The sequence below is a fragment of the Aythya marila genome, assembly GCF_965140915.1.
Source record: "Aythya marila genome assembly, chromosome: 1".
Taxonomy (NCBI): Eukaryota; Metazoa; Chordata; class Aves; order Anseriformes; family Anatidae; genus Aythya; species Aythya marila.
Window position 1 is genome coordinate 94,708,799 of NC_139042.1, and position 24,497 is coordinate 94,733,295.

The following is a 24,497-nucleotide window of genomic DNA, read 5'->3' on the forward strand; positions in this document are numbered from 1 at the left end:
GATTACTTCAGAATTCTTCAAATGTTTATTCATTCACTGATGCCTTCAAGACTCTTATTTTATTCTTACTGAGAGCAGCAAAGAAAATGCTGATTAGTCCTCAAGCTCAGGTCAAGAAAACCAGGTTCAGACATCCAGAGTGCCACCGATGAGCAGCTGATGCAAGCCAGGATCCCATAGGCCTTCTTGGCCACAAGGGCACAGTGCTGGCTCATGGTTAACTTGTCCACCATCATGTCCCTCTCCATAGAGCTGCTCTCCAGCAGGTCAGCCCCCAGCCTGTACTGGTGCTTGGGGTTGTTCCTCCGCAGGTGCAGGGCCCTGCACTTGCCCTTGTTGAACCTCATGAGGTTCCTCTCCACCCAGCTCTCCAGCCTGTCTGGGTCCCTCTGAATGGCTGCATGGGCCTCTGGTGTGCCAGCCATTCCACCTGACACCTGACTTGGAAGACAACTCCATAGACAAATGCATCTCTATCATGCAGCTGTGTGCTTGATCCAAACTAGTTACAGTACAGCATGCTTATAATAGCTGAAAAGTCCATTTCCAGGACTTTTTGTTCAGGCTTTTAGTGTAGTTTTTCTTGATCATGCTCAAAAAACCTGTCACAACTCTCCTCCACATCTGCCACCAAAAAACACCAATTTGAGAGTGAAGGAGGAAACTCCCACCATGCAAGGTAAGGTAAGGATGGAGCTGGCAGTCTCTGAAGCTGGAAAGGCTCATGTTTGCCACATCTCCATTAAATGCTTGCCCTCACTTTTTAACGTGGTAATAACGACTTTAGATAAGGCATTAAAATATGTAAAAGATTCATGCTTTAGAGATTTCACTCAGGACTTGAGACACCACCGATGGACAAGTCCCAGTCCCACTGAAATCACAGGAAAAACCCATCTGTGGCCCACATCTGCGGGAGATTTAAGTTTCCCTCGCTGCAGATGCATGACCCTGCGCATCGGTTGTTCACTTGCAACATTCACCAGACCAGATACTTGTTTTTCTTTTAAGTTTCAGGTGGATTTTCTCACTTTATAAGACATAGCCAGAAATTCATCAAACAAGTTTTAGACAGCTTTGCCAGAGCAGGCAGGAATGCTGTTGAGATACCATAGGCCAAACCACACCCGTAATTATTAACAGAGACAAATTCAGTCCATATATATATGTACAAGTTCTTTATTTTTTCATTGCTTTAAGGCGTGCTTTAGACTGTTTTATTTTATGCCGCGTAGCCAGGGGAAACGCTTAATGAATTTAAACCGCTGCTGCCGACGCTCAGCCTCCCGCCGCCTCCGTGCTCCTCAACGCACGGATGTTTGCGGCGCCCCCGCCTTCACCGGCGGACGGGGACCGCCGCCCTGCCCGTCCGTCCCTCTGTCTGTCCGTCCTTGTGTCCGTCTGTCCGTCCCCGTGTCCGCCCGCCCGCACTAGGCGCGCCCTGAGGGCCGCCCCGCCCCCCCCTCCTCCACTGAGGCGCCCAACGGCCGCCGCAACGGCCGCGCACGCGCGAGGCCCGCCCCCGCCGAGCTTCCCCCCGACCGTTAGCGCGCCCTGCGCATGCGCTCTGCGCATCCTCCCCCCCCCACCACCACCCTACGTCACCAGCTGCCCGCCCCGCCCCGTTGCCCTGGCGACCGCGAAGCGCCAGGGCGGGAGCTGGTCAGTGACGTCACGGGGGCCCCGGATGGGCCGCGCCCCGCCCCGCAGGCGGAAGCAAGTGGCGGGAGCTGGGGGGGGGCAGGGAGGGGAGGGAGGGGGAGCGGCCGCCATGGGCACGGCGCTGGACATCAAGATCAAGCGGGCCAACAAGGTGTACCGCTGCGGGGTGAGTGCCGCCGCATCACGGCTCCTTCCTTGCTTTTCCGATTTTTTTTTTATATTTTTTTCCTGATTTCCTGTTTTTTTTTCCCGATTTTTAAAAACGTTTATTTCCTGATTTTTATGTTTATTTCCTCATTTTTATTTTTTTCCCAGTTTTCTTCATTTATTTTCATATTTCTTAGTTGATTTTTCTAATTTTTTATTTTTTTCCTCATTTCTTAATTTTTTTCCCCGCTGACACAGTTGTTGATAGCTACAAAGCGATTTTGCAGAGTTCCCCTTTTGCAGCCACTTGAAGGAACGCGGGGGCTTTTCCCCCCCTTTTTCCCTTTCATTCTTCATTCACTTCAATTAATAAAAAAAATATCACTGGCTCGTGTTTGCTCACTTTTTCTAGAAATAAAATATCGTCAATCAGAGGTTTCCAGCTCACTTCTTTCATGTGTGGCAGTCCAGCCATTCACTCTTACTGCACCCCAAATCCTTTTCACCCATGCGTCTGTCCCCCTATGCTACAAGCTCGTCTGTCACGGTGTTTAGATCTAAAGCACGTCTCAGTTTATTGAGTGTTTTCAATGCTGGGAAGCTACTTTAATCAGTTTGGAGTGGAAGATTATGGAAAATCGGTACTGCCACCATCAACTCTCAAGAGGTGGCATTCACAACCAGCACTGGTATCAGCATGTGAACAACATAAATCTGCAGGTGTGGTGTCACGGTGGTAAATGCTACCCTCTGTATCTCTCCGGCATCATTTTGGCATTGCATGTTATTACAATGATCTTAATCCTTTTGTTTTGGTATTGTAGTGTTGTGTTCTTCTTCAGTTTCTCTACTTGGCTTGCTTTATGTCATTCTGAATAGGATCTGTATTCTTAATACAAGAAAAGGATGTTTCTTCTGTCTTCAAGCTGAAATTAAGTAAGATTTTTATGGTTAGTAAATCTGTCACTTCTGCTGTAACTCCACGTGAAAAGGTTTATAATTTTATTTCATTAACTAGGTCTGAAGTTTGGATATCTGAATGGTGTGAAAGCACAGTGATAAAAGAGCCATGCACTAGAAGTACAACATGAATTTTTGATCGAAATTTCGAAGGCACAGAAAGGAATTACAAATCTCCCTTTAATGTGGCATGGAATATGTGTGCCTTTGTTTTTTGTAGAAATTTACTGATGGTTGTACACTTCACTGACATCAGCTATGCTAATAATACTTTTAGTCTTTGTCAGCTTTCACCCCCAAATACACTTTCATCAGTGCTACTTGAAAATGAAGGGATTCCTGTAGTGAAGGTCATAGTTCATCCCAACATCTAGCTATTCATCTGAAAGCAACAGCGGTACTGTGGCTTGACCTGATCTTCCGTTGTCTAAACCCATTTAAAACTGCGTTTGGATACAAAAAAATGTGATGTCTCAATTGTGTGTTGGTGTAGCGGCCTTTTTGTTAGGCCTATAACAAGATAACAGCACAAAACATTGCTAAAACACTGTTGAGAGCTTTCTAAGTCATAATTTGTGTAAGACTGTGATTGATTCAGCGTAACTTCATGGTGCAACTCACTTCTGCAGTCATTCAGCTTCTGCTGCCTGTCTTGTGCTGAGGGTATTGGCCAGTGAGCCAGGTTGGGGAAATGGTATTTGGTTGGAGTGACTCTTTAAAAAAATAATCTGTTGAATCAGATATCCCCTTTTGTTTTTCTTATGAATGTCTTCTCAAATAGAGTAGAACAGAGTATATTTGATAATTAGTATCCAAATGGACTTGTGCGGATGTGAAGAAGGTGACAGTAGAGAGATGTCTTAATTGTGAGCTGTAGGAAGTTTATAAGATAGCTTTGCATAAGTATGACAAGATTTGTCCGTGCAGGGAAATGTTCTGTGCAATTAAGCAGAGGGATAGCTAAGGTACCTTTAATGTGCCTTATGTTAATTTTTGTGTGATTTATAAAGGCATTTGGTGTGTAGCGGACTGCTGTAAAGACAAAGAAGATTGCTTTGCACTCCTAAGTAGGTATGGAGCATTTGCTTAGAGAGCTGGTATGTAATAGCTAAAATATTCTGATCTTTTTCATTTAATAAATTATAAAAGCACCAAGCAGTATTTATGCTGAGGGTCATTTTGGCCTTAACAGCAAACTAAATGGTGTACGCATGTGATAGCGTATAATTGCCTTCTCTATCATCTCCACATGTTGGTTATGTGAAAGTAAGTGATATAATCTAGCCTGTAGGTTTTCCCTTCATTGTGCAAGAATCAGACATGTTCTGCCTAGCACAATCTATTTCTTCATTTAAGAAGCAATTGGTAGTCTATGAAATGGAGATCAGATGCTTTGGATCAGCTCCAACTGAGTAGGGAAATAGATAAACAAAACAAAATTGGGTTGATGAAGACCAGTCTGAAGAATCTCAGCCTGCGCTTTTAGGTGATAATAGATCAAAGATCAATGGCAACGGCTGCTGATTCTTCCATTCAAGCTCTGGTTTTGTATGTCAAGAGGTGAAATACTAAGGGATTCAGAAATATTTAGGTGAAATATTCAGGGATTTTTAGTGGTTGGCATCTCTGGATCTGTTGTATGTATGTCAGCTAGCAAAAGCCAAGCTACTGAGGGTATTTACTGTACTGCTTTATTGCCTCCAAGAGGGAAAGGATGAGGGTAAATAGATGTGGGAGAGACCCATGTACAACACGTAATTGTTCAGAGGATCTCATTGTGGTAGATTCCATACTGATTGAGGCCCTGAAGGTGTAGGAGTTTTTAATATAAACTTCTAGGGAGGAACTCCTAAAGTTTACAAACTTACCTTTAATGTTATTGCAGAAATCCATCGAATCTTGTTAGGGGAAAATATTGAGTATCAGAAGGCATATCAGACATATCGGAAGGCTGGTGAGTAAAGAAGAAAGAATGTGTTCAAAATGGATATCTGGCCAGGAAAATCAAGTCTGAATAACTTGTTATTTTTTGCTTTTTGTAAGGTCAGAGTGATACATATGTTTCACTGTAGGCTTTCCCCATAAAGCCAAGACCTTTTGAATTTCAATTTGGTGCTGAAATAATTGTGTAACCCAATCTTCAAATTACTGTTCCTTGTTGCACTGAGTTGGGTCAGATGACTTCTCATCCTGGTACAGTGACCTTGGTTTTATTAAATCCAGTTGAGCTCAAGCATTTTTCATTGTTCCCAAACAATCTCCCATGTAAAGTTGAAGTCTCTTCACTTCCTAACACTTTCTTTAGTGCAAGGTAGTCAAGAAGGCAATAACTGTTATTTTAAATTTCTTTTTGCTTCTGTATTTAACTGTTAATCTTTAAGTGGGCGAAACAAAACCATAACGTTTATAAAATAGTCACACGTCATAGAAGTCTGTGGTTGTGTTGCTGGTTTTAGAAAGCTGGTTAAAATAACTTGCTCTGATAAATGGTAAGCAATTTCTGTATTAGTTACTCATAATCATCAGAAATTGGAGGAACTAAGCAAACAAATACCTTTATTTTTTCTAGACTTCAATTTCAGAAAACCTGGTTTAATCAAGTGACCTTAAATTGTAGGTTAAAAAATAAATAAATAAATAAAAACAACAACTTTGCCATTTCCTGGAGCAAAAAGAGTAATAGGTTTGTTAGGGGATGGGGGATTTAAGAAAAATTGTGTTTAAGTTCACAGGAACAGAAGATTCGTGTTCTGGAGACTTTACTTTTTTCGTTTTTTAATTGAATAGAAAATTGCGAGGCTCTGAGGCTCATTCAATAAACTCAGGAATGCTCAGAGAATGAGAGGGGACAGGCACAACTAATGATGCGTTTTGGTTGGCAAACCAAGCAGAATGGCTGGAATAACTGTGGCAGTTAGTCCAAGACTGATAATTAAAAGAACTGTGGGCTGAAAAATGCAGTGTGCTAAGAAGGGTGCCATAGTTAATGTCAGCCAAGACTTAATGACAAGTGAGTCCAAAACATACTAAGTCAGAATTTGCCCATACTGAGGCCTTTTACTCTTTCTAAAACAGCAAAATGACTTGTAAAACTGAATGTGGAGGTTTTAAAGCATCCAATGTCTTGTTCATTGGGCATAGCAGGCTTTTTCTATTGAATGTTGTCGGTTTCTCTGTAAGGAACCAGGAGAATATGTAGTTAAGATCTGCAGGTGGGTTTGTTGGGTAATAGATGTGACAGAAAATGATCAGGAATACTTAGTAAATGTGACTTAGATGAACTTAATTTCAGTTATAAAGTTGCCAAATGTTTGTCCTGGGACCTAAAAGTAAAGGCCTGTGAGGGGGGAAGAGGAATCTGACGGGGAGCTGAAGCGCTGTGTTGGTAATGAGCTGATGGGGCACTTCAGCTCTGCCAGGCCAACAACAAGCTCAATTCATGGATGTACAGTTAATATCAAAAGGAACTAGAGAAATGCTAAACATTTTGATAAGACATTCAATATGATGTCTTCTGCTGCTGTCAACACTTGAAAAAGTATGATGACAGATTTCAAATGGCCTTGAAAGCCTGCCTTGTGCTTTGGTTCGGTTTGGTTTTGTTGTTTTGTTCAAAATTACCTCACATTCGAAAACAAATTAGGCTGATATTTCTTATCAGTGATTCTGAAAAGTGATCAGTTCTAATCTGGAAGTACATAGTATCTAGATAAAAAAGGTATTTTTTGTAGCTCATTAGTCTAGCAAGCAGGCCTGACAGCGTGAACAGGCAGATCGGAATCAGTATGTATTTTAATACTAGAAGCAATTTTTGCCAAACAACTGAGGGACAGTATAGTGTGTACTTTTATCCTTTGAATTTTTACATCAAGTTTAAAGATGCTGAATAACAGCCTAGCTCAGTCAGAAGTCTGAGCATGGCTTAGGACCGTATAGCTGATACTCAGAGGCCTATGTTATGCACTGCTTCATCGTACTGAACGAAGATCCTTCCTAATTGTCCCAGCCAAACTCAATAACTCTCCTCAAGAAACAAGAACTACAGGAAAAAAAAAAAGGATTATGCTGTTGGATTAGATGAAGCAGATGTTCATTTTGGTTGTGACTTTGAAAGTGTCAGCTTTTCTGGTAGCTTCAGGTGCATATTTGAAAGGTGAAGAACCAACAACAGAAAACTAAATGCTTGTTTGGGACCATGAACCTGGGATGATCTTCTCACAGGAATGTTTTGGTCACAGTGTAGCATGCGTACCTCATGATTCTGCTCTGCATATTATTCTGTCCTTTTTGTGGATAGAGACCCTTTTTAGGTGAATAATTCTTTGCAGAACTGCACTAGTGTAATTCCAACTTGCAAAGTTTTGTCAGCACATGGTGAAGGAATCCCTAGTGAATGCAAAGGTGGAAAGTGAGCAAAAGCAACTGACAGTAAGCTACTGCATTGTAATGACTGGAGATCAGTGCCAGTGGTGACTTCCTCTGGGCCTTTAGTCCTGTGGTATTCAAGGTAAGGGAATCCCTTTTGGTGTGGACTGAAAACAGAGCTAATTAGCCTAGTGATGTTGTGTAGCTTTTTCAAAAGTTTACATGTTTGGTTTTGCAAAAATAAAGCTTTCTTGTAAATTGTCTGCTGACTCTAAGTATGTGAGCATGTTGGTAAGTTTATGTTCTTTGATTTGTACTTTTTGGAAGGAAGTATACTGACAGCTTTGTATTTAGAGAGGACTGTGTTTACACGCAGAAAAGTACAAAGTAACTCTTGAGAAAAGACTGCAGATTTTCCCACCCCTCGTCAAATGGAAACATAGCCTGATTGCATATAAGCAACTTAGGTAAAAATTATAGAAGCTCTTTCATTATGTTCCCCTCTCTCTCAAACAAGTGATTTTATTTTTTATTTCTTAAAGTTGCAAGTTAGAAAATAGTTTTGAGCAGTTTTCCTTTTATATATTTATTAGGATGGTAGGAGAATAATGTATACTTATTGGATGTTAGAAGAAAAAATCATATTTAACTTCACATAATTCTTTTCCTCTCTGCCCTAAATACACACAAGCTTCTTATGTGAAGCTCTCTAGGTGATAGCTCTGGGACAGGTTGTTGCTGTGTGATAGGAGCCTGTCTTCATTTAGTGAAGCAGTTCATATGTTCAGGATTGTCCTTGCTCCTTCCAGTGCAGCAGTACTCATTTTTCAAAGCAATAACCTAATTGCTTGTACTAATTAAAGCCTGTTCGCAAAGCAGGATGGTATTTAGGTCAGCTTTTCTTCACTGTCCTTTTGTGCCTCCAGCTCCTGGCGTTTCCCAGTTGCTGCAGGTCCTCTACTCAGGAGTGTCAGCCTTTGCTGTGATGCCTGATGTCCAGTTCTGCCTTAAACGACCTGACCTCTTCCCTGTATTGTCATGCCCTACCACCAGGAAAGACAAAAGGCTGCATTATTCAAATAGCATCTGTTGTGTGGATACAACCAGACTGATTGTAACTGGTCAAGTGTGGAGTGGTCAGTCTGAACTGCTGTTTGAACTGAGTGGTCCTGAGTTTGGTGTCTGGTTTGCAAGGCTGGTGAAGGTGCAGAGAGCACTACTACTGAGCAGAAGACACAGTTAGCCCTAAGAAACTTTCTTAAGTTGTCAAATAACTTTCTTCTAGTTCCAGGTGTGTATGAGCGTTTGACGAGGAATAGTGGAGTGGAGTGGATTCTCTGTTGTAGGGGAAGGATAAACTATGGGGTATGTGATACGAACTGCGTATTGCTCTCCTGCAGTTAATCTTTTTTTCAGTATTAGAACTTCTAAACCGATCCTTGAAATTGATGCTGTGGTCTTGTGCAACTACTTTCTTAATGGGATAAGTGACACATCTCTTGACTCATACACCTTGTGCCTTGGATTCAGACATGCTTTGAAATTGTTTGCCCAGTAGAAATAGGCTTGTGTAGGCAAACAACTGTGTGGTTTCTTTGTTTCTTTATGAATGTGTTCTGTACTGCTCTTGGGGTTAACCTTGTCCTTGGCTTAGACATCTCTTTTACAGCTCTGCCTTCTCTTCCATTTCCCTTGGCCAACCATCCTGCTTTTCATATTCCTTGTAGAATTTGGAAATGGAACCTAACTTTTACCAACTGAACCTACAGTTATTTAGGAGGCTATTTTTCATTTGCCTGGACAGGAAAATGTCAAAGTTTAGGAAAGCAAATGAAGCTCTGGCTAGTACTTCTGCAAGGAAAAAGAGCATATTTTTAAAGAAAACAAACTGGAAGTACAACAGTCTGTTCCTCACGTTGCTTTCATTATCAATATTTGTCTCTTCTAACAAGGTTAGACTGTACTCTGGGAACAGTTTTCTTGAGTTGTTTGAAAATTGGTTAGCGTACTGTCTGAGTAACAGCAATAGAAGAAATTGCTTTAAACAAATGTGCTCATGTTGTCTTTTCTCCCATTAGGAAATTCTTTCTGGAGTTGTGGTCATAACAAGTAAGGACACAGTCCAGCACCAAGGTATCTCATTAACAATGGAAGGATCAGTAAATCTGCAGCTTAGTGCCAAAAGTGTGGGTGTCTTTGAAGCTTTCTATAACTCCGTCAAGGTAAGACTTACACTGAATAATATTTTTAGCATGGAGCTTTTCTGTATTTTCTTAATTTTTTCCCTAGTTGCTTACAGATGGTCATAGCACTTCATGGAATGAGAATGACAGAAAGCAGAGCATTACCTAGCAATATATGGTGACATTTTGAGGGAGGAACTTGCACAGACAGGAGAACTTCCTTTAGGGCTGATAGTGCTAATAGTAAGGTTACTGGAGGATGCATTAGAGAAGCATCATGCAGTGACTGAATTTAATCAAATTTGGGTGTCAGATCAGTCATTACACCAAGAGTTTCTGCAGAAGCTGCTGAGGTTGCATGCTGCTGGCCATGGTAGAGGACCTGCAGAGGTTCCTCTGTGCAGGATGATGCTGCACCCAACCTGTTTGACTGCAGAGCACCTGGAAGACCTGGCCTCTGTACTGCCCTCCAGGTTTGGAAGTGTGGGTTTTGGAATCCAGCAGGTCAGGTTGTCTTGGGCTCCACGCAAGCATGACTATATCAATTGAAGGCAAGGCTGGCTATGTCTAGAGGCAGTGTAGCTATATTTACAAAAATAGTTTGCCTAAATTAGCATAGTTTAAGTGTAGGATCTTTTAAGCCTTCATTTGTATCACAGTTAATTTGTCTGTAGTGTGAATAATCAGACCATGAATGATCGGAAAACAGTAGAAGCAATAGATGATTGTTTGTTTCAGCAAAGTAGAGGGAAAATACAATTAAAAGTTCAGAGACAAAAGAAGCGTAATCTTCAAGCAGAGCTACCATGAGTATGCCTCTATAGCTGTGTAGTACCCTTTTCCTAGTCTGAAGTCCGCATTTGTTGATTAGCTCCCTTCTAAGAAAGAAATACAAACTTTATTTTGAGCTAGAGAAATAAGGTTCCCACTATGATGACCCTTAAGATGGGCTCAGTTCATTTAACCCCCTCACTTCATTCAGCATTGCTTCTTTTGCTTTCTTTTTTGCTCATTCTGGTTGATTTAATTTACTAGAGTAGTAAACAGGAGTAGTAAACAGTAGAACAGGAAAGGGCATATTTATTTCTGATAAATCTGGTTAATTGATCTGAATTGCATTATGTTATGGATAGGCCAGATGAATGTCTAGTTTGGCACAAGAGAAAGTAATGCCACATGGCAGGGCAAGTTAGGCTGCTTCTTTCAGCATGAGTGAACAGTTAGCTTGGTGCAGTCATTTCTCCTTCTCTTGTTAAAAGCACAGGTTGGAATAAGCCTAATTAGGGAAAGTATAGCTTTTGTCTCATTAAATGTCAGAACAGTAATTACTCTTTCAGCTCTTGCAGGTTTTAAACTCAGCAAATACATACAAGTAATGGAAAAGTAAAATGATAGATTGCATCTCTTATCAATGAGAGGTTGAAGCTACTTTAACTGTTTGCAAGAAACAAAAACCTTGAATGAAAAAAAAACACTAATACTGTAGTATTACATACAGCCTAGGACTGTACTGGATATTCAGTCTGTTTCCTTCTCGCGTACTAGTCTTGCTGCTTTTGCTCTGTATTTATGTATGCATATTTCATGAGGATTAGGAGGATTCCCCAGTCAAATGCCAAATCACAGCTAGCCATCATTCCAGTGAGAGATTAGTCCTCAATATAAATCTTCAGGGTGGGAAAGGTGGGCAGCAGGGTAGGGGGATTGCTTAGCTGCTCAACAGGCACGTATACTTGCTGATTCCTGATGCTACTATCGGGGGACATAATTTAGAAAATGGAACTTTGCTTTCCAGGATGCTTGGGACTCTGCTGTTTAACTCTCTGAGTATGTTTAGCTGTTAATTTGATGCAACCATAAAATAGATCACAAATTGTTTTCCTCTGCAAAGCGTTTGTAATATTTATATTCCTTGTAAGACTGGAGAGCTGCATATCAGGAAGAAATACCCGAATTTGGGGAAATTCAGGGAGTCTATTAAGAGTTCAGTAATGTTGTTGGTTCATTTTGAAATGATGGACCTGTCATTGTGCTTCAAACTAAATCTTTATTTTCACAGCCTATTCAAATTATTAACAGCACTATTGAAATGGTAAAACCAGGGAAACTTCCCAGTGGCAAGACAGAAATTCCTTTTGAATTTCCGTTGCATGTGAAGGGCAACAAAGTTCTGTATGAGACGTATCATGGTGTCTTCGTTAATATTCAGGTAAGGCGGTCATACCTGTAAAGAAAATCTGAGCTTTTGTTACCTGCAGTATCTCTTGTTCCATGGAAGCTGAGAATGAAGTTTTCTGGTAGTTTTATTTTCATAGTGCTAGTCTTTATATATGTTTGCTTCTATTAATTTGAAGAATGAGCAAAAGGTTAGAGATCCTTTGAAGTAAGTACAGCTTTTAAGCTTCTTTTTATTGTTACAGTGTTCTTGTGATGCATGCTAGACATTTTCATGTGTGCTAGATGTAACTTAACATTAAAAAACGTCAAACATGTTAAACTTCAAGTATTAGTTTGTAGGTAGTTTCTTGCTGCCTGTTTCAGTTCGAGTTTCTAGGATTCAGAGCTTTCCACAGGTGCTAACACTCGTTAAAAGTGGCAAAGAAAACATCTTGAGATTTCTGAAGTCTGCTGTTATAATGTCTTTTATAAATTGCTGCAGGATCTGTTCCCCTTTCAGCAGGTTTAAGCCTTGTATTGGAGGTAGCCAGTGGTAATGAAACTGATCGGGTGTAATATGGGATGTACAAGAGAGAATTAAGAGCATACTGGGGTTTTGGGTTGAGGAAGTATAAAACATATTTACTATGCTTGTTAAATCTCATAATATTCTTTTGCAGATAAAATATAAAAATACATTCAGGATGATATTTGCATCTAGTTCTGATCTTTTTATTATTATTTTTGGTGAAAGAAGCTGCATCTCCTATTACATAAACAGTCTGCAGTGCATACCAAAAAAATAAACATGTGTACTGTTTATCTAGTATCAGTGAGGTTTTGTTAGCATAGCAGACCAATGAATTACTGCTAATAATGCTTAGCATACTTCATTTTTAGTATCTGACTTACCAGATCCATCTTAAGACATGGGCATAAATCCAACAGCAACAAAGCTACCTAATGTTCAGAGTGTGTTTTCCTGCATTCATTTTGAAGAAGCATCCTCTAACTGGAAGAAATCTTTCCACCACTTACAGTTTCAGGCCTTCTATATGGAGTAAACCTTTAAAGAAATATGACATTAACAGAACAGTAGTGGGATGTGTTGCCTGAAGTACCTTAAGTCATAACTATTGTAACATAACTGATTACCCCCTTGATGTTGTAGACACACTACATTTGTTCCCTTCGTGGAAAAAGGGCTGCACCACTCTCTGGTGGCTTTATTTTTTTATTCAGAAAAGCCCAGGTGTCTGAGTAATTTCATAAGGAAGCCTCAAATCAGTGTTGAGACTTTGTAGCATCTTCAAAAAACATGAGTTGTTTGCTTTCCCGTAGAGATGGGTAGTAACATTTCCTGCCCCAAACTGTACGTACAACATGGTTTTAGCAGAGTGTTGTGGAAAAACAATTCTGAAATCTGACCTTGTTTGGTTAAAGATTGCCACACCATAAATGGGTTGTTATTTTGAGGGAAAGTCTATTTTTCAGCCATCTCTGAACGTAAATGTTGTGTTAATCGTTGCTGCTTCTTACTGGAGAGTGTTTTGTGTTTTTCTTCAAGAAAAATTTGAAAGGGATCCATGAAATGGAAAACTTTCAGAACAATGCTGATAAAGAATCACTGGATTATAAAACACTCTTTTCCTGTAGCACACTGATGTATTAGGTTTGATGACATAGTGTAACACTATTAGTTATTTAACTGAACTGAAAGCTAAATTCCAGACTTTTCAATTATATTAAAAAGTCTGGGATTTTAAAAACAAACAAACAAAAACCTATAAGCCTATCAGAAGTTACAGAAAGAAAAGCAGGAGCATAAACTGGAGGATTAGACCTGTAAAACTAGGCATTCCTTTCTTGTTAAAACTCCTGAGACCTGACTTTATTTTCTTGGGATACAAAGAAGTAGCAGTGATAGAAAATTCATAGACAAAATACTTCTAACTAATGCTCCAGTCTGCAGTCTTTCTAGATCTTCCTTTCCATGAGGATTTTAAAATAAAGTTTTAGTGAGATTATGCCTTCAGATTTACTTGCTTAACATGCATCTTTAGTTACTAATTTTAGTATTTTGCTTCAAGATCTTATTATTATGCTTGAAGATGTTACTGAGATTTTATACTGTAAGCATACTTTCTCAATATTGTTATCACAGGTTTGTACGGTTGGCTTCTAATCCAGTCACACTAGCTGCATCTAGATAGTACCATGATTTTGTACTAATGGGGAAGATTTACAAACCAAAGAAAGAGTTCTGTGCCTATCTGTGGACTGTATATTTTGAATGAATAATCATTATCGCCATAATAAAACTCCTGATAGTCTTGTTTGAGTATGTTTTGCCTGTTGTGAGGTTTTCACGGGGGCTTTTGTTGTTGTTATTTTCATTGTTATGGAGCAAATAATGATCCTGCTTTTCATCCTGTCTTTCATTCCTTTTCAGCATCCTTTTTATCAAGTAGATAATATTCTTTTAGCCTTGGCAAGGAAAGCCTTGTCTGAAGACTTGGCATGCAACTTTCAGAGTTCTGATTTCCTATCCTGTATCTAGTTTTGCCTTATGTTACTTGTAAACTCTGAATTGATATGTCTGAAATTCTTTGGTATCCATCAGAATTTACCATTTTTGCAGAACAGTTTTGGACAATTCAGAAGCAAGCTGAATGTACTTATGTTGATGAACGTATATAAACTACTAATAAAAAAAAGTTTGTTGTTTCCATTCATACACAAAGCCTTAGACCTCTTATTCTTGTGTTCTCACCCATCCTGCAACAAGATCTTTTATAGGTCAAGCCTTCAAAGCCTTTTGTTTACCCTGTATTTCCATTGTTTACTTTATTCCTCCCATCATTTGTATCCAGAAGGATATTGCTTAAACCTCAAATTATATGGAGAGAGTCATGTAAGTTGGAAGAGGCCCATAAGATCAAGTCCAACCATCACTGAACATGATAAAGTCCACCACTAAACCATGTCTGTTAGCACCATGTGTGCACATCTCTTAAATACCTCCAGGGATGACGACTTTGTCACTTCCCTGGGCAGCCCGTTCCAATGCCTAACCATTCTTACAGTAAAGAAATTCTTCCTGACATCTAATGTAAGCCACCCTCAGCACAACTTGAGGCTGTTTCATCCCTTCCTATGTGACTACCTTAATTTTATATACTCCTGGCAGCACACAGGATGGAAAAAAGTCCCTTATTTTTTCTCTACATTCTGATGTTTTTTCTAATATTTCCCATATCTTTTTTCAATCCTGGATTTCTAGGATAACATCTGATGTTTCTGGTTGGTACAAGAAAATGGTGCAAAAGTGGTTGACTTGCTTTCCGTAGTCCTGATAACTTGCTTATGATCAATATCAGGTCTTTCAAGATACACTTCAATCATGAATATTTGGCTGGGTTTCTTTTTGTGTATGTGGTGGGTTTGTTTGTTTGTTTGTTTGTTTTTTCTTTCCATCTCTCATCTGCATAGCTTCTCTTTGCAAGCTGAGGATAGACTGTAATTAAAAGGTTGATCATTAGATTTCAGCCAGCCTGAGTCTTTTTTTTTTTCCCCTCTGTCCCTGAAGAGGAAAATGTGGTCCTTCCCAAGGCTATTTAACCTTTATCTGATACCAGATAAAAAAGATGCATAGATAAATTTGGGGAACGTTAAGTCTCTTTTACAAATCGGGTTTTAACTGCTTTAAAATGTTTTGCTAATTTCAAATAAATCAAATGGAAGTGTTCATTTGCTTCTCACTACTTTGTGTTTGTTCTCTGTCCAAATCAAGAAATGGAAAAAAAGGACTATAAATAGTACACTGCCTATTTATTTTTTCATTTGAGGAACTAAGGGTGCTGTTCAATAAAAACTAGAAGTTCTGAAGCTGAGACCTTCACTCTGAGCATACCCATTTTTGCCTATTTGTCATCTCTAAAGAAGGAATTAAAAGTCATAAAACCAACCAAACAAAAAACACGCAATAAAACAAAACAACAAAACCCTAAAATATCCCACCCCCAACAATTTATTATCTCGTAAGGACATTGATAGACTATGTTGTAGGTGCTGAAGTGTATGAATACAGTGAAGCTTATAACTATTTTTCAACCATTGGTTTATGGTTTCCTTTGTAGGGAAGAAAGGAGAGGACATAGGCAGCAAGTTATTGAACAGCAAAATTAACCTTACACATTTAACAGCAAAATTAACCTTACACATTGCTGCTTTTAAGTTGAACTATATGCTTAAAGACAGTTCGCTATTAACTGTGATTACAACTGTTATCATTGCTAAACTTATTGCAAGATTGAATTTTAAGTTAGAAGGGCTGTGAATATATCTTGCTGATGATCACTTATCCAAATTGTGGTGAGAAGCAGTGGAGTCATCAGTCTTAACTGAATGTAGTCTGGGTGCTCAAGCCATACAAGAATGTTACTCTGTCAGTGAATTAGTCCCTCACTCTCCTGTCTTAAGACAGAAGATAGGAAAAGCATGTGAAAATAATGATGGGATTGTAAACACAAATTATTTTTCATTTTGGAGCATCTACAATCATTGTATACTTTTTGTGTACTTCCCCCCTCGTCCCCCGTATCACTGATATATACGTTGCTCACTAATCTCTTGTAAACGATGCTTTAAATATTAATAACAGCAACATTTTGCACTTTTTTTTTTTTAAGTATAAAAGTTAACAGAAGGAGGAAATCTTAAGTTCTTAAGTAAGGCTCTCTTCCTTTTTCTTTGCCACCCCATTCTTGGCAGTATACCCTACGGTGCGACATGCGGCGTTCTCTGCTGGCAAAGGACCTAACCAAGACTTGTGAGTTCATCGTCCACTCGCTGGTAAGTGGGGTTTGCATTAACTGTATGAAGTGAGCAGGATTTTTGTTTTGTTATGTGGTGGTGGTCTGTTTTTGGTGGGTTCTTTTTTCATTTTAAGTGAAGTTTGGAGGTCAGATTAGAAAACTAAGTAAAGCAATTGGTAATAGCAGCATATGTGGTATCTTTGTATGAATATAAAAGATGTTCATAACAAAAGTATCTAGAAGTTGTAAGGTGTCACTTGTTCCTGATTAGAGTAACACACCTCTCTTTTCATTTAAAGAAAATGGTACAAATAGGATTTGCACTGAGTTTATCCTCTTATTCATTCTTTTCAGTTCTGAAACACTGGTGTGGTTTCAGGTTATCTGAACCTATCTTAGCCAAAGGTTCTGGGCACCTGCAATGCCTGTCCTCGAAGTGGGAATTTGTTGGTGGAGAGGCAATGCCTAATTTCTGTTATTCAGATGATGAATTATGATTTAGAGCCCTGAGTCAAAGTATTGAGGTTAGGACTGCATCAAATTGCTAATAAGAAACTTGTCAGCTTAATCACCTGCATTATATAAGCCTGTGATTGGCGATATGCTGAGATATGCAGGTTAACAAATATCCACATGCTGCAGTCAGGGACATGGAGACAGTCTTTCTCCTGTGCAGCAGTCATTTTAGGATGAGGTTTGACTGTCTCACAAGAAATGCTGTACTGCTTGTTAGTTGGAAGTTCCTATTGTTTTGGTTTTGTCTTTTTTTTTAATCTTTTCAGTTTATGTTGCCACACATGTTCAGAGCATCTGATATCAGTACAGACTGTGCAGGCCTAATTAAATACCTCTTTTTTTCCGCCCAGAATTTGCTAGAACATACTGTTTGTATTGTTCCTTAGAATGCTTTAACAGGACACTTAAAGTGTTAGACTCTGTTGGCTGTCTTATGAGTAATGGTGGAAACATGTTGTTTTAGTTCCGTACTACTCTTGTCGCATATTTAGCTAGGTGCTATAAAGAGGTCTCCTGTTGGTAAGATTTCATTAATTTCTAAAATATGCTACTTTTTGTTAGTCCATTATTATATTATAAGTAAGTCGCAGTTGTCAAAATAGTGAACAAATTATATTATGCGGTTTCCTGATCTTATTTCTTGTTCCCACTACAGCACTTCTTAGATCACAAGTCAGTAAATCATGACAAACCTCGCTGTCAGGGTGAATTAATGAGGTTTTACTGAACATATAATTCTCACTGCCCGTGCTCAATGCACCATTTCCCCTAACCTTATTCTTTGCCAGAATTTGTCATTTGTGGGAAAACAGTCAATCCTTTTGCCAGTATCTTCCATCCTGCAGCTGGGCAGCAGAAGCTATCTCAAATTCTTGAGTAGTGAGGGTAAATCCTAAGACTTCAAGCTAAGCTCACTGGTGTTGCAGTGCTCTGCCAGCTCCCAGTCACATACAGTTGGGTCTCTCATAACTGATATAGCACTGATCACTTACTCTAAATGTGTAAGGAAAAGACAGTGCACCTCTCTGAGATAAGGATGGAGACAGGTTGGTGAACGGCAAGTGAAATTTGCCTTCCTGATGCAACGTACAGACTCATCTCAGCAGGGCTCAGGGCCCACTGAGCCACTTAGGTGAAGACTGACTTCTTGGTTTTGTGATAACTATCTGTTGTGATAGAACCATAATAATGTGCCCCCAGAATTGCTTCTCTGGTGCGGAAAGCTAACCTGGACCAAGTTTTGTTTATTTTACAGTTAAGGAAGCTGAAACCCTTAAGTCATTAAATCAGTGCTAGACTAGATTCCATCACTTGAGGATCTCCTAGTGATATGAGGATGGCTTAACAGAGCTGAGCTGTTACTGGAAGGCCAACAAAAAGAGCTCAGAGTGCTCAGAGATTTCAAGAGGGAGAGAGAGTTCATAAAACATATTTGGAGTAATGGAGCAAGTTCACTTAAAATTTACCCCTCTCCCCTGCTAAAATTTGCTAAGTATTGATAATGGCAGGGAACATGAGACATGACATAGAAAATGTAATTATTTGTAAATACAGAAATGTGAAATTTATCTTCTTCTGCAACATCCCTTATGTTTCAGAAGATTGGTAGCACATTTTTCTCTTCCAGGTGGCTTAGAGTAGTCAGCCACTTGTTTTTTGTTTGTTTTATTTCAGTGTAGGCAGAGCTTATGCCAAAAACTTACAAATGGGAAGTGTGTTGTGATTTATTGCAATGGTGAACACAAAGTAACCCAAGTCTGAAGAGCTGTGTTTCTGCAACTCAGATTAGTAATGCATTGAGACAAATCTTAATATTATTTATTAACAAAGGTAGGAAATCTCAGTCTTCTGTTATACAGATAGATACTTGCAGTATGAAGACAATCCTGAAAATTAACACAGTGGATGGATGTTTGACTTTGTTTTATTTTTTTAGTATTTAGAGTGTGTTTGTATATTGTAAATCACTTTACAGTTTAATTGTTTTAATTACAGTCACAGAAAGGGAAGCTGACGCCAAGCCCTGTAGACTTCACAATTACTCCTGAAACTTTGCAGAACGTTAAAGAGGTAAGGTTTTTTTTTTTTTTTTTTTTTTTTTTTTTTTTTTTTGTGTGTGTGATTCTGAATGAGAACAAGAGAAGAATGAATAAATACTTTGTGCATCATCAACTCTTTTTTCTTTCCTATAGAGTGATTCCGCTTGTTCTCTCCTGGTAGTGGTGATGAAAGTAAGGTGGAACTTCAGTAATGGTTAATTTTTTTTCCCATCTTTCTGAGTGAAAGATGGCAGTGAAGCAAGAGAAAAAAGTCTGTAGCAAGATCATTTAAAAAGGGTATATTTTTATACTTTTTTTTTTTTTTTTTTTCTTAATAGCACTCTGTGGCTTCGGGAAGCCAGTATGAACAGTAGTTAGTATGAACATCCTTGGTCAGTTAGCTTTCTGAATATGGTTTTCCATTTGTCCATTGAAACCTTTGTTTTGTCTTTCCAGATGTTTTTGTTGTGCTCTTTTTGTTAATAAGAATACTTTCCTGCTGTAGCTCTCCCGTCAGCATCCCCAGTTTGACTTCCATTGATCTTAATTCCGGGCTTGTGAATTTCCACCTATTTTTCCAGTTTCTCAAAGCAGAGCTCTTGATCAGCTGTTGTGTCATGCCATCATTGAGCTTGTTCTGTGTATCCAGAGAATGACTGCAGTTGGAAGGGACTTCTGGAGATGGGTTATTTCAGCCCCTGTGCTCAAAGCAGTCATTCAGAGTGGGTTGTTTGAGGCCATGTCAGTCACGTTTTCAGTATCGCAAATGATGGAGACATGCAAACACTCCGGGCAACTTACTACAGTATTTGACCACCCTCAGTTAATTTTTCTTTCAATGTTTAAACGTAACTTCCTGTATTTCAATTTCTGTCTGTAGCCTCTTGTTCTTTTAGTGGCTGCCACTGAGAGGTACGTGTAAAGCTAGCTTAGGATAAAATATGAAGGGTACTGAGAAAAGTAGTAAGGCTTTAGGGGAAATACACATTTATTTATTTATGTTAAATCTTGTAGATTAGGGTTGTAGAAAATGGCCTTGAGTTCTTGTTCTGCAAATTCCTTTTATCTCTGTCTCTGAGCTTCCTGACCACTGTACTTCAGGGGATGGTTATATGATGTCCCTGTTGGCAGGGAAGTAAGTCTACTTTTACTAATAGTAGTAATGAGAAGAACCTGCTAGGGCTTGTACAATAAAAGGGCATTTTACTAATACATTGTAGGACTTGGGTATTTTATAGAGAGGTTTTGTCAGGGATGTAATTTCTGCTATTTCCATTAGGAGATAACACCCAGATGAAGTTACATTTACAAAGCACGTGAAAATTCCTCTTTCCTTCACCCAAAGATTTGTTTCGAGTGGAACAGCTGAATTCTGCAGAGGTGCTGGCTGTGAGTGAAACAGCCTAAACAATAGCTGATGAGAACTATTCTGCCATTGCTTCTGGCAGTCAGGACTAAGAAGCAAAAAGATTGGGAGAAAAAAGGGAAAATCAGTTACATGGGCAAGGACACCACAAACACGCGTAAACAGATGGTTGGAAGGTAGGGGCGAACATCGAAGATGTCGATAGCAGAAAATGAAGGAGGGAGAGGATAACACTTCCAAAAGAAGGGGAAGGTTAGAGCAGCATGATGAAAGAGATTGAAGAAAACTGGATGGTGAGATACGAGCTGAGGATGTGGGTAGAGTACATGACTGTTTCAGTATGCTTCCTGCCAGAACTTGAAGTGTAACGGGAGCTTCTGGCATATGAGGAGTCACTCTGCTGGCAGAGAATATGTGATGCCTGCTGGCCTAAAACACGGGGCACAAGGGGGCAGAAACCCACTTTGTTTTTCTATGGAAAGTAGTTTCTAGACTGTCATCCTCAATCAGCTGTTCTAACAACTCACTGCATAAAGAGTAGGAAATGTGCTTGCTGTTCAGGGTTCAGCGTGATCCTGCATTGAAGTTAAGCTCCTCATTGACTGTCCAGTCTCTTAGTTGGTGTCTTGATACACAGCAGTATGGTACATCTTGTGTTAAATGAACATTTTAAATGCCTGTCTTCTCCCACAGTAGTGGCATTGAGAGAGAAATTTAAAAGGCAGAGAAAATTACTGAAACCATAGACTGTATTATAATTTGTATTGAAATGGGACGAGAATGCAGTTCTTTAGAGCATGGTAAAGTGACTTGACCGAACCATCTTGGTAATGCCTGCCAGTATGCCTCCTTCACATGTTTCCTGACTTCTTATATTGTAATTAGCCAAGTTTTGTAAGCTCGTCCCAAGAAAAATGCTCCTGTGTACGGAAGGAGTAGGGGTGCATGTCAGGGGGAGGGTAGTAGGACATATCATAAGGCATATCCATAAGGATGCATATTTGAAGAGTTAAATTAACCAAGTATTTGAGGCATTTCTGATTTTTTTAGTTCTTAATTTTGCAGCTTCTTGGGCCTTCCTATGTATTTTGATAACTACCTTACAGACAGAAAGACAAGGAGTCATTTTCCTGGCCTGCGCTTACAGTTCTGTTTGTTTTTCTCCCCCTCTTCCCAGAGAGCCTCACTTCCAAAATTTCTCATCAGAGGTCACCTCAACTCTACAAACTGCATCATTACACAGCCGCTAACAGGGGAGCTGGTAGTGGAGAATGCAGAAGCTGCAGTGAAAAGTATTGAGCTGCAGTTAGTACGCGTGGAAACCTGTGGTAAGTTTCTCTGTAAACGGAGCGTGTACAGCAGACTGCAGCAATTACCAACTGCACTTTCACCCTAAATATGCAAGACTGTCAAGAGCCATACAATTGAGAAGATTGAAAACACTGGCAAAAAATCGTTTTGCACTTCAGGTGGCACAGTCCAAACATTAATTTCAGTTAAACCTCTATGACCTCTAGTCTGGAGTGCTAATGTGAAAACTCACAGGTTAGAGGGCAAAAGGTCACGTCCCATTCCATTCCCTGTGGTGTTTGTCTGTGTGCCCCCATTGTCCTCCTTGGTAAATCTCTACGTTTGAATTTTGGACACTGCTTTGCCTTCCTGCCTTCCCTTCCTCCCCCTCTAAATTCCCTGCTTTTTCACCAGGGTGTGCAGAAGGTTACGCCAGAGATGCCACAGAGATACAGAACATCCAAATCGCTGATGGGGATGTCTGCAGGGGCCTGCCCATTCCTATATACATGGTGTTCCCCAGGTTGTTCACCTGCCCCACGCTGGAAACAACAAACTTCAAAGTTGGTAAGTGGGTAGGATCTTGAGCTGTATTTACATCTTCCATTAGAAATGTTTTTAGTTTCACTTTAGCTTCTGGCAGGTGAAACTTGCACCATGGACAAAATGCTGTGGAAGAAAACCAAGGACATCTCTTTTGCTGTGTTTCATATAGATTGAGAAATTGGAGACCAAATACTTCCGATTAAAATCAGTTCTGAAACTATTATGCTAGTTCTGACTAACAGAATTACATGGTATAGGGACAGAAGAAACATAGTAGCAGTAAGTAATTTTTTTCTGCCAAAAAATCAGGTGTTAATCAAATGTTGAATAAGAAGAGTAAATTGCAAAGATAATAATTTCCTCCTTTTCATCACCAGTGACAATCCCTCTTTCCATGGCCTCTCTTTCTTTTTGTTTCCCATTCTCCTAATTCACAGACTCAAATAGAAACAGTGAGGCAGACTTGGCTTTCTTGACCTACACAGGCCACTTCTTCCTGCTTACTCTATCCTAAATCCAGCATTTTCATTAACAAACACATTAAATTTAGGATTCTTCTCATTTGCTCAAGCAAGTACTTCAGAAATTCTCCTTGCCCACCTGTTCTGCTTCTCTTCATCTTCTTGGAGTGTGTTGGTTCTCCTTTTTGTATTGCATTGCATCAGATTGAAGTTGCTGCTATAGAAGTAGCTGTCCCTACAGTGTAAGTCCCTACCTTGAGGATCTTTCCCAGCTGAAGCTCCTCTTAATTTTCTGCTGTGCATCCTGCACAAATATGCATGGGTAATTTTTCAGTTTTGGCTACCTGATTATCTGTTCCCCCAAGAGCATTTTTGCACTTATGTACGGTGATTATTCACAAAATGATACTGTACTCTACTTTTGCTATCTTTAGCAATTAAATAGTAACGTACAGTGACAAATGGCTACTGTTAGAGTAGTCCCTATTTCTTGAGCATCTTCATATCTGTATTAAAACTTTTCATAAATAGAACTAAACCAGAAATAACTCTTTTATCTTTGGTTTCCATCACTCATTAACAGTCTTTGAATTCTGTCTCCACTTAGAATTCTTTATAGATCCGATACCAATTTTGTTTCTGAACAACACAATATAATATTTAAAGAGTAGAGAATTTTTGAGAATTGTTTTCATAGGTTGCAGGTATGTTGTCTTCTGGTGTTTAATTTCATTTTCTGTAATGCCTTAGAACCTTCTGTTACATGCAGACAGCATGGAGAGGAGTCTGCTCCCTACCTCTTACACTTTACATGCTTTTAAACAATACATATTTTTCTGGGTAAGGTATCTCACACCAAAGTCCGTTTTAGCAGATGTCTGAACTTTGACATGCCGCCTCCTGGTCATCAGGCAGTTTCTCAGTGACATGGGACTGAATCTGGAGGAATCCCAAAGATGAGAACCAGCCAGGGCTCTCGGGGAATGACCCAAGGTCTCAGGTGCCGGTGACTATGTTCTGTCTGGAGCACCTGGTTCAGCCCTGCCTTCCTGTATTACTTGGCCACAGAAAAACGTAGAGTATTGAAATAGCTCGGGGGAGTCCAGTGAAGTGACCATCTGAGAGCAGGAACTGTCTGCCCTGACCCTACTGTGACAGTGCAGGTTATGGGATTACTAAATGGAACTCTGTTTTTTTCCCCTTCCCTCAGAGTTTGAAGTGAACATTGTTGTCCTTCTGCACGATGATCATCTTATCACAGAGAACTTCCCTCTGAAGCTCTGCAGGATGTAAATAGCCAGAGGAAGATTCACTTAACGATTTATTGAAAAAGGATGAAATTATTCAGAGACCAAGTGATACGTTATCTTTTTTTTTTTTTTTTTTTTTTTTTTTTAACTGAAAACTCCTGGAAGATAGTTCTTGGGCTTTCAGTCTATAGATCTTCCCAAAGACTGTGCTCATCTTCCAACAGACTGTGTGGATGAATCTATCTAAAGGGCCTCATCAAGTATCTTTCTGACTTCAACAGCCACCTCTTCCCCCATTTCTGCCTGCAAAATTATGTAAGAATGATTTCTGGATATTTCTACAACTTGCAGAAATCTGTAATAAATTTCACTGCTTATTTCATAATGCAACACTTGTTCTAAAGTCTTTTAACAGCCTCTTAAACTTAGGCCTGTTCCATATACTGTATAGAGATGGTGGGGGAGGGTAGGGTAGGGTGATATAATACTGAATAATATATATCTTTGAAATTATAATAAATTGTGCTACAACAACGCATAGTAGTGTCATGGGATGAATACCACAAAATGACTGAAATAAGAGATATGAAATGAATAATATGAAGTAACACCAAATGTATTTTGGTCAAACTGGGAATGAGTTTGTATTGCAGGAAAGCTTACAATAGAAGTTAGTGCTTCGCAGCTGACTTCTACCTCCACTGCACTGGATCTTCCCTGGATTAGAAAAACGTGGCC

The 24,497-nt window shown here is 39.5% G+C and overlaps 1 protein-coding gene across 1 annotated transcript; it reads left to right on the top strand.

Annotated features, from left to right (window-relative positions):
• The first annotated feature begins 1,757 nt into the window (after positions 1-1,757).
• On the top strand, positions 1,758-24,213 carry VPS26C (VPS26 endosomal protein sorting factor C). The gene is made up of 8 exons (XM_082756690.1): positions 1,758-1,828; positions 9,213-9,356; positions 11,377-11,526; positions 16,248-16,328; positions 18,803-18,877; positions 21,390-21,540; positions 21,917-22,069; positions 23,720-24,213. The coding sequence occupies exons 1-8, from the start codon at positions 1,772-1,774 to the stop codon at positions 23,800-23,802; spliced, it is 894 nt and encodes a 297-aa protein (XP_082612816.1). The 5' UTR covers positions 1,758-1,771; the 3' UTR covers positions 23,803-24,213.
• The last annotated feature ends 284 nt before the right edge of the window (positions 24,214-24,497 follow it).